The sequence below is a fragment of the Sinocyclocheilus anshuiensis genome, unplaced genomic scaffold, assembly GCF_001515605.1.
Source record: "Sinocyclocheilus anshuiensis isolate Anshui unplaced genomic scaffold, SAMN03320099.WGS_v1.1 scaffold702, whole genome shotgun sequence".
In the NCBI taxonomy this organism is placed as follows: domain Eukaryota; kingdom Metazoa; phylum Chordata; class Actinopteri; order Cypriniformes; family Cyprinidae; genus Sinocyclocheilus; species Sinocyclocheilus anshuiensis.
In genome coordinates, this window is record NW_015548184.1 from 2,088,059 (window position 1) to 2,098,561 (window position 10,503).

At 35.7% G+C, this 10,503-nt stretch overlaps 1 protein-coding gene across 3 annotated transcripts; it reads right to left on the reverse strand.

Annotated features, from left to right (window-relative positions):
- Positions 1–7,387: 7,387 nt before the first annotated feature.
- Positions 7,388–10,503, reverse strand: LOC107704873 (UTP11 small subunit processome component). Of its 3 annotated transcripts, none has more exons than XM_016507892.1 (9): positions 10,429–10,503; positions 10,278–10,349; positions 9,902–9,963; positions 9,313–9,415; positions 9,056–9,169; positions 8,873–8,966; positions 8,343–8,473; positions 7,880–7,990; positions 7,388–7,662 (listed from the first exon to the last, which is right to left on the reverse strand). In XM_016507892.1, exons 2-9 carry the CDS (start codon positions 10,335–10,337, stop codon positions 7,579–7,581), a joined length of 759 nt encoding a protein of 252 aa, XP_016363378.1. In that variant the 5' UTR covers positions 10,338–10,349; positions 10,429–10,503; the 3' UTR covers positions 7,388–7,578. The 3 variants fall into 3 exon arrangements, with proteins under 3 accessions (XP_016363378.1, XP_016363379.1, XP_016363377.1); XM_016507893.1 differs by having other exon boundaries at positions 10,449–10,467; XM_016507891.1 differs by having other exon boundaries at positions 10,278–10,442.

Sequence of the window (10,503 nt, forward strand, 5' to 3'; positions counted from 1 at the left end):
TATATATATAATTTCAAACTGTGTGTATACAATTTTATTTCAAATGCTATATATAATTAATATATAATTATTTATATAAAATAATTAGATAATATAAAGATATATAATTCAATGTAAATTATATATAAATAACTTAAATACATTCATTTAAATAAATTAATCTTGAATATTTAAATATTTAAATACAATTTTAAAAATGTTTTGTAAAATGTTATAAATTATTATTATTTATGATTTATTGCATATTCTTTGCAATATTATTATAATATAATAAAATAAATTACAAAATATAATAATAAACCTTGATACATATGTAATAAATCTATATATAATTCAAATTCAATGTCTCAAAATGTAAATATACATTATATATGATTATTCAAAAATATAATTTATTCAAATATACAAACATGATTTACAATAATAACTACATACATAATACGTAAAGTAAATTATTATAAAATGTTATCGAGTAGCTCTCTCATACTTTCACTGTCACTGGGCTGAATAAGGAGTCTCTGGGTCTGTAAAGGTTAAAAAGCCTCTTAATACCTGAATTTTACATTAAGACCACATCAGTCATGCCAGTCACATACACAGAGAATTTCGTTGTCAGATTATCTAACCAAAAGACATCGGATGGCTTGGACTCTTTACTAAATGCTAAACTATAACTGGTTTATGAGGTGGGCACTGTGTTCTCAACACAAGGCAGAAGAGAACATTTGTGCCTGCCTGAGAAACTGTTCTTTTTCCCCTCAGATAACGCTTCCAGTCCTCCTCCAACTCATTAGGAACGTTAGAATTGCTGATCCAGGCAAGAAAAAATGCGCTTTGCTTCGTTTTCCAGAATATCCTTGTTCTGTTTCAAAAACAAATAGCAAGAAATTTAAATATTGCTCTTGTGTGTGTGTGTCTGAGAGAGAGAGAGAGAGCGAGAGAGAGAGAGAGTGAGAGAAAGACAGATTGTGAGGTTTAAGATAAGTATCACAGTACCCAGTGGACTGGATGGGTTTAAAGTATTAACATTAGAGAATACAGGACGAGGAGAAGCAGAACAAATCACAGGCAGGAAATGATAAAGAAAAGAAACCACAAAAACTGAGGAAAGTACAGCACTGTGCACACATACATAAAATAAACGTAAAGATATGAGGTGGGAGTTTCCTCTGAGAGAAAACAGCATGTCAGAACAGGATTTATTTGAAGAGACAATAGGCAAAAAATAAAAAGGGCCTATGAGACACTGAGATTTTATAGAGTCTGAGGGGAGAGAAAAGGAGAGATGGGGGATTTCTTTACCGCTCATTAGCCATGCACAGTGATCTGGCTTTTCTCCCACACCTCGCGGCTTATTACAGCCCGAGCCCTGCCTGCCAGCCCAGCTCCCCTCGCCACCCTCCTCCCCCGGCCCCCACAATCACGCCTGCAATCACAGCCTCTAATTAGGTTAATTAATTTGTATCAGCCCTTGTAGGGACTTGGCTGATGAGCCAGCCATAAGAGTATCACTGCTTGGACCTCATTAAAATACAAGAAAGACGACGAGATACAGAGAATGTTGTTGTTGTTTGTGTACGACAGGACAGGGTCGTAAAGCATTTCAGATCGGACCCCAACCTCGCTACACACCCCCACCTGCTCTCTCTATCCCACCTTGTGAGATGAGGCTGCCCCATTCAGCCATAGACAGGAACGATATAGTGTTAGTGCTCAGGAAGGAGGGGTCTTTTCGAAACAGAGGCATCACATTACAATCAGCGAGGGCCGCTCATCAGGACACTGACGAACACACTCTGATTAACAGCGCGATCTGATTACAGCAATCACACAGCCCGTAGGACCAGTCCCATGAGAGAGGGAAAAAGAGAGAGAGTGCAAGGTTTACTGGGAATGTGTGATAAGTATATTGGTATGCTCATTCACTCTGTTCTTACAATAACGGGAATGATGCAATACAGATACGTAGCAAATATCATAACATAAAAGTATTATTATACAGAATAATGCAGGAAATATTAAAGATTTAACTCTCACGTTCTGCTTGACGGTCTGAGTGACCAGAAGAACCTCAAAAAACATACTTGACATTGAAGTGTCAGGTTGATAATTAATATTTTAACAAAATTTCAAAGTGATAACACCAATCACATAAACGCAATGAAAAATGTTACATATGTTGGTGTTCTCAGAGAAGCCAGATTTATAAGCATGAATAAATGTAATGAATTTATGCTAACATTCTCTTGTATACACACATACACACTGTAGACATACTGCAATTAGTTTTATTGTAGTTTCTACAGTGTTTTGCTAAGGTAAAATCAAGAACAAACCAATAATGTTGCTAGAAAAGATTCCAATCTAGGGATGCACTGATGCTAAAAGTCTGACATCTGATTTTTTTTTTTTTTTTCAGATTTGCTAATGATAAAAGCCTGACTGATACCAATAAGCCTGGCTAATAACCAATTATGGACAATATTTAAAATTCTACATTATTTTGTCTGATTAAATGCAGTTTAAAACACTAAAAACTTTAACAGTTTAAACTTTAAAACACTAGGTTTAATTACCTAGGAATCACAAGGTTATAATGTATATTTTTATTTTGAGATTTACTAATGATAAAAGTCTGACCGTTACCGATAAGCCGATAATAATTTCATGCTATGGCTGATAACCGATTATGGACAATATTTAAAATCTACATTTTTTCTAAATCAACACAGTTAAAACACTAAAAACAAATAATTTTAAACGCTATAAGTGAATTTAAGTATCATAGCGTTATAATGTACTTTATTTTTTAGATTTGCTAATGTTCAGATTTAACAGTGTTATTAAATTATTAGTGTTTTATAAAGATTAGATTTAATTGAGCATTAGATGATGGCAAAGGTAATCTTAATTTAAGTAAAAATAGATTAAATGAGCATGCACAATTAAACATCCAATAATCCACTGATATCTATTTTTTTTTTAAAGATCTAAAATTCTCTGATAACCAATATGGTACCAATATATTGCACATTCCTGCCAGTCACATTTCCGAAATATGAATGCCTACCTTGTGGTAAAAGTGTAAAGCTTCATATGAACTTATTACAATAATTTAAAAGTGAAAATTATTATTATAAATCATTATTTTTACACGTCAATGGAGTCTATGGAATAGGGTCAACTTCAATATCAAAAAGTTAAAGAGAAATCACTCATAATATTAAAATATATATATTTGTGTCATTTACTCACCTTCATTTCGTTCCAAACCTTTATGACTTTTTTTCTTCTGCGGCACACAAAAGAAGATATTTTAAAGAATGTTGGAGTTCAAACAACATTGGACCTAGTGACTTTCATTGCATGGACAAAAAACAAGAAAATCAGAAAGCCATACAGGTTTAAAACAAGATGGTTGTGAGTAAATGATCACAATTTAAATTTTTTTGGCTGAACTAGTTTTTGAAGTAATGCTGGAGAGCACTTTACAAAAACCAACAGGGAGACTATGTAGCAAACAACAATAAGGTGCATCCGTTAACGGGCCATAATAGACCATAAAGCCAGACTGTTGTTCTATAAGGCTGAGTGAAGGAGTGTGGAGGGATATGCAGAGATAGACAGACAATGACACCCGGCTGCCTGCAGACAAGGACAGATCCAGTAGTTAAAGTGTAATGAACACATCCCCCAGGCACACGGCTGCCAGTGGGAGAGTAATGTACTAACGGTAATACCCAGGCAGATGGGTGCGCGCCACGCCTTGTCCTGTCCTCTCACCCGCAGCGGGTCCCCCCCATGGGCCCGCCACGTCTGGGGAGCAGAGGGGGAAACGAGCTCCACCGGGGAGGAGGCCTTAGCGTGATTTAGACTCCCATGCAAATTTAATCAATTCAAGTGCCTCTTCCAAACAGGCTCATGGCTAATTAGTCACAATTTAAAGGGGTCTCTGTGATCCCATCTCACACACACACATGCATACTCGCACGCAGTGAGGGTTATAGATTTTCCTTCAATCGCTTTCCTTCTGGCACAGAGACAAACCCCCACCCCTCGAGCTCTCGCTACAATCCGCTACTTCAAAAGCCGTGTGACAAACTGAGGTTCAACTCAAAGGGGCAGATATAAGAACCTCAGCCATTTTTTCTCCACACGACCCACCGATTCTACTGTTCACCCACTCAGTTACCCTGTACCGTAATTGGCAAATCGATTAGTGCTGTTCTTAACCTCACTCATGAAAGGAGTCTTTGAGGCACGGCAGAGGAGAGGAGGCTAAGGGCTTGACATCCAGCGGGCTCAGGTGCTGTAATAACAGCCAAGGTCATCGTTCTCTGGTCAAAACTACTCCGAGTCACCAACGCTGTTATGTACAGAGAGTGATTAAGAAATGGCCTTACTTCCAGTGTGTTTCACGATGCTCTATTCACTATACAGCTGTGAAAAGCTCTTGCATTAATTGCCTACACAATAATGCTTTCATATTATTCATGATATATTATGTGCGTCTGTAATTACAGTTTAATCCATGGAAATTGTTACAGCGTGATGTATTACATGAAAAAACTCCAAATAAAAAAAAAATAGAGAGATACAAATCGGCAATAAGCAAACTGCTCTGCTATGAAATGGTTCTTCCCACCCACTTACATGAGGGGCCCCAACGTCATTTACAACTCATTTTATTAGCGCCATTCAGAATCGCTTCATATTAATTACTCAGGAGTCAGGTTAAGACATTAACCCAATTACACAGCTTAATGATTTCACTACGGTATCTTTTTTTTCTGTGAGAAACACTTGACAATTCTAATTGAAAATGACAAATATATGACCTCTATATCCAGGTTCTTGATATATTTGAACCCCTAATGTGGGCTTAAAACATCTCACAATATATTTTAGCATAGAGTTCATAGCTAAGGTCTTATTTTGAACAAAATCGTCATGAAATCCCCCTTATTTTTTTAAATGTATGTTAATGATCGTGTTGTGAATTCATCCATGCATAGGTTTTTTTTTTTTATTATTGACCTCATAATATGTTTTAACTCCATCTTCAGGGTGAAACTTCTCTTTGATGAAGTATGCCAAACATCTCCAAACATTTAGTCTGCTTAAACCCCCGCCCCTTTCATACAATCAAATGCAAGCCAAATTCCGCCAAATCTGCCTCCATCCAATCAACTACAGATTGAGAGAACCAAATCCCCAACATATATTTTCTTTTTCGCTAATTCGTTTCACTTGGATGTTCATCATCATAATATGGAAGAGCTGACTCATCGCTACCTCTGTTACATTGTGACTTTAATGAAAAGTTTGCTCTTCCTCTAAAACTACTTGTTTTGTTGTTTTAGATCACATTTGGTTATTTGATTTAGTGAGCAATGCTCACACTTCATAACTCAATCAGCTCTAACTGAAAGTACCACCCTGCATAACATCTTGTTTGAATGTTACATTACAGAAGCAAAAACTGCCAAACAACAATTAACAATTACTTTAAAGGTCTTAAACCACACACTAGCTAGCTCTAAATATGTCAAATGTATAGTATACAGCCGATCATGTGATCTCAAAATGGCTGCCTCCACACTCCTTGTAAAATAAAACTTTTTGGAGGCAACTTCATGTTATGCAAGTGTACAAAAGTTTAAATATTCCAAAATAATTTTTCATGTCTTTGTGTAAAACTTTTTAATTGAGGTAAAAATAACTGAGTGTACCTTTTAAAAGCCTTTTTTTTTTTCTTTGCATGCCTTCGAAATTTGTTCGAAAGATCTTCACATCTATTTATCCAAAACAACAATGGTGATCTGTAGTCCCTCATCGCACTTAACACATCAGCACAGTTGTATTTACAACAACAGAATGAACAAACCAGCAAAAAAATTAGCAAAAGCACTGAGGGTCAGTGTAGACTTCCAATGGCATTCCATCAAATGAGCCTATTCAAAACTATTGTCAACTCAACCTTTAACAAATTACTCGAGAGCTCTATAAGTGCCACAGGAGGCCTCTTTTACATCTCCTTAATACCATTATGGGACAATGTGGAGGATTTTGACCAATATCTTTCAAATCTAGGGGTCACTACCAACACCGCACTGGCAGACCTGCAGCCATGACCCCTGTGCAAAAGCTGATCTGAATGAAAGACAGGCTTCAGTAAGAACAGTGGCCTTCTGTGTAACGACAGACGGAAGCAGAGCGGAACTGCGCACACGGCTGCGTGACCCTCCACTCCAAACCGAGGTGGTCGCAGTGACGAATGCACTAGCACATGACGCACAAACACGCGCACACTCTGCCTGTCACTTCTTTTGGCTGAGGATTGTGCAAATACAGAAGGTCAATATTGATATGTCACACGGAGCTGCTTTGTAAATATCACCAGGCTTAGACATGCATGTTCATCATGTCACTGTGAACATGTACTTGTAAATCCTTTAAAAAAAAATTATAAATTATAATATGTAAATATTTAAAATGTTGAGTGTATTACAGTACAGAAACAGTATGCACACAGCATTCACTACAACCAGCTTTTCCTGTGGTCAGTGTTGGCACAGACAGACTCCTGGCCTGCTCCTCCCAAACACAGTGACATTTCCCTGTTCCCAATTCACCCCTCCTCTCTTTCCCAGGAGAAAGTAATGGATGGGGCCTGTTTATGAAGCCGCTGCCACCTTCATGATCAATCAAGCCACGCAGAGATGACACAAAAAGCTCAGTCTGTGCAGAAAGCACACAACCTTTCACATGAACAATTACACAAGCAGGAATGAGAATGGTACAAAGTGTTTAAAAGTGGGCCATTTAAAGTTCTGAGAAAATGAACTTCTGCTTTAACTCTTAAAAACATTATGTATCCAAATGAATAAGCAATAAAGAACAAAAAATGACTGTTGTAATATTTACTGAAAACCACTGGGACTATTACCAAGTCTTAATGTAAAGATTATAATAAATGTAAATACAAAAACAAAAAAAAAACATATGCTGTTTGACTTTACTAATAAGACTTTCTTTTATTTTATTTTTTTCATTTTATATATTTTTAATTATATATTTTTTTTTTTATTACACAAAATCTACTTTCATATTTTTGTTTGTTCATTTTATTAACAGTATTTCTAAATTATGGTAATAGACCATGTAATACAAACACTAAGTAACCCAATAATTTGAGAGTTGCAACTGAATTTTGAAGGCATAATTAGTTTCATTTTAAAAAGTGATGCCTACATCAAGAGACAGACAAGTTGCTCATTTTGTAACATGGTTGCAGATTTGATGAGATCAGATGAGATGTGCTAGTGCCATCTACTGTTAAAACCAAAGAACTACAAAATATTAAAGACAAAAATTTATTTTAAAGCAACAAATGATTTTGCAATAAATATGTACAAACTCCTTGCCTTATAGTGTGCAAGATTGCCAGCATGGCCTCACAGACTACGTTATAGAAGTGAAAGACAAATCCATAGATTCAGTCCACTTCATAGATTAAACGGCTGATTGGTGGCCACAAGACAAAGTGAGTTTCCTCAGTGTGCCGATTCAAAGATGTCATCTTTTCCTCTTGGCCTCAAATCTATAGACGGCTGGAGCACTTCTGGTCTCCTCACAGACTTTCACTTTCTTAACCTTATCCTGTCAGAGATAAAAGCACAACCCAGATGTCACACAATGATGAAAACAAATGCATTCTGAAAGCACAACCAATACTTCATCGTAAGACAAGATAACACGTTTCTTAAACATTAGATCAATAGTAAATCCATGCATTAGCAAACTGAAATGATTCTAATCAGTACTACAAGTGCCCATGTTGAAGGGGTTTAAGTGAAATGTAGATGAATGCACTTACTTGTAGATCTTTTCTAGTCTGGATCTTTTGACTAATGACAAACATGCTATTTTCTCTGTCAATACGCTGTGAAAGCCTCAGATATTGAAGTTCTCTCTGCTTTGCAAGTTTCTGAGAAAGGGGGAATAAACATGTTAGAAAAAGACAAACATAAGGAGGAGGACAATAAATGCAAAGAAGTTAGTGTTAAAAACTGATTTTTCACCATTATTTACAACAGGATCTGCATTTTCATGGGTTAAAATTTATTACATATATACACATTATTCAACATAATTAATAACTAAGTAATTACAATAACTACTATTTATACAATTATTACTATTTATTACAATTCAAAAAAATTCATACTCTTATTATTATTAGCAATAGGTTAATGAATGAAGAAATGATTAACAAGTGCACTGTACACACTAAAATACTTAGGTTATGTACATAGCATGCTATGCAGTGACTACATTACTTTTATACTCTGAGGCTCCACTGTTCCCACAATGCTTTTCTTTTCCAGGGTCTCTATTGTAGGTCTGTTATATGCTCGTCCCACCAGTTCAGGGACTGTGTTGAGGTGGGTGGCCAGGTCAAAGTCCTCCACTAGCATGAAAATGTAACAGATTTGAAAATATAAAAATGAAAAAAATATAAAATAAATAATGTCTAGTTCAACAAGCAGTCTGCAGCAATACTGCTGGTGGTCCACCAAGTATCGTTTGATCTTAAACCATTATGACAATGTACATTAACAAACATACAGTATTAACTTCACCTAAAGCTAAAGTTAAGAAACTAGAGGCATATGCTTTGTATCAACCACATTTAAATATATATACAATATACAACATACGTTAATAATGATTATTTTACTGGCATAGCAATGTAGGCAGCATAAAGTGTATAAATACATGAATATGATACTAGCTTATTATAAGCCAGGTTTAAAACGTAAAATTGAATTTCTTACACTATGCAATAGGTGCAACTATACAATATTACCTTCTTTTTTTGAGTCCACATAAAAAACATGTTTATTTTTCTTTTCCTCATCAACATTAAGAAGGTGGAGCTCTGATTTCATCCTTTCGATTTTCTGAAAAACAGAAACATTTAAGCCATTATTCTCAACTTTAAAGGGATAAAGTCACAAATACACAGATAAAAAGGAAGAACCAGTCCTACCTTCATCTCCGACACTCGCTTCATTTCCACATATCTGATGTCCTGGGTCCTCATCACTTTCTTCTGCTCCTCTGTCATCGTTTCCACTTTTGGTTTGATCATGTGAACTCCATCCTGAACAGTAGCAGAATGAGCAGAGGTTACAAAACCTCATAGCCATAAAAAAACTACTGTAGGCGTGCTCTCAATGCAGTTTATGATAGTTGAATGCAGTTTATGATAGTTGAATGCAGCAGTAGTACTAAGAGGTGACAAACCTTTAATTGGTTGTGTATCATTTTAAAATGAAATTCATCAGGGTTCTTATCCATGGCCTTCTTGCGCAAGGCCATGAGGGTCTTCTGTTTCCGTTGGTAGTCACTGCATTACAAATAACAGGTTGGACACAGCGGTTTGTAAACTGTACTGAAATCATAAAGTGCACTATTTCAACTATATTCAAATTACAAACAAATATGAAGTACAAAGTCCTACGTAATATCCTTGTTTTTTATTTACATTTATTACATCTAAAGTTATTATATCTAAGCTCGCTGTTTTCACATTGTACCAAGTACATACTACTATCTTAACTAAAATACCTCACATTTACTACTTACTTTATATTCTTGTTTTGAAGGAAAAAAATAAACATTAAAATTTTTTTCCCTTTGAGATTTAATCATTTAATTAATAACGATTTATTTGAAAGAATGGCAAATTGCTGCTTGTGTAACATCACTAAACATTTCAAAGAGAAGGCAATAACATCTCTAATGAGAGAGCGTCTAAGTAAATGCATTAACCAAAAAACATAAAATATCCAACAACAATAATAATAAAAAGATACATTTTGTGATTTCTTACTCTGCACGAAGTTTGTAGTCCTTCTTCTTCTCTAACAGTCCAAAACGTTTCCTGAAACCGAGCTGAGATGGGAGAAAAGTCAAAATACGTTATGATGTACAAACAAAAATAAACAAAATAAGATATGGAAAGCTAAACCTTCTTCTCATTCACTGCTGGGAAATGATACATAAGCTAAAGCGGCCGTCGGATTTCAGAAAACCCCGCTTAGCCCCATTCTTTTGCCACTACAATTACTTCCGTACATTAATTTATCTGTCAGAATAAATGCAATTGAAACACTGTTGAAACATTGTTTCAGCAAATTGCTGAAAACGCTATTTAGCAAGGCAGCACGCGAGTTAGTAGGCCTAACTTATGTTTAAACTGAGCCTACCTGTGATCGCTCTTTGTGGTCTCGTTGCTTAGATTTCAAGGCTTTTCGAAAAGAAGACATGGCTGTAAATATCTGAAAACAAATCCAATTGCGATTGATTGAGGGAGAAAAAACCTAAACAGGAATTTGTATGTACACCTCACAACCTCACATGTACGGTTCTTAACCCACGTGGATATGATGGAGCACAGTAGCACCATGTTATTTCTCAGCAGCAGATTCGCGC

Bases quoted from the DNA above. Each gene is read 5' to 3' on its own strand.
- LOC107704873 (XM_016507892.1), bottom strand. From the start codon at position 10,337: ATGTCTTCTTTTCGAAAAGCCTTGAAATCTAAGCAACGAGACCACAAA. The intron at 9,964-10,277 runs GTAGGCTCAGTT...CTCCCATCTCAG, and splicing joins ACCACAAAGAGCGATCACAG to CTCGGTTTCAGGAAACGTTT. The intron at 9,416-9,901 runs GTAAGAAATCAC...TTTGTAATGCAG, and splicing joins GACTACAAACTTCGTGCAGA to TGACTACCAACGGAAACAGA.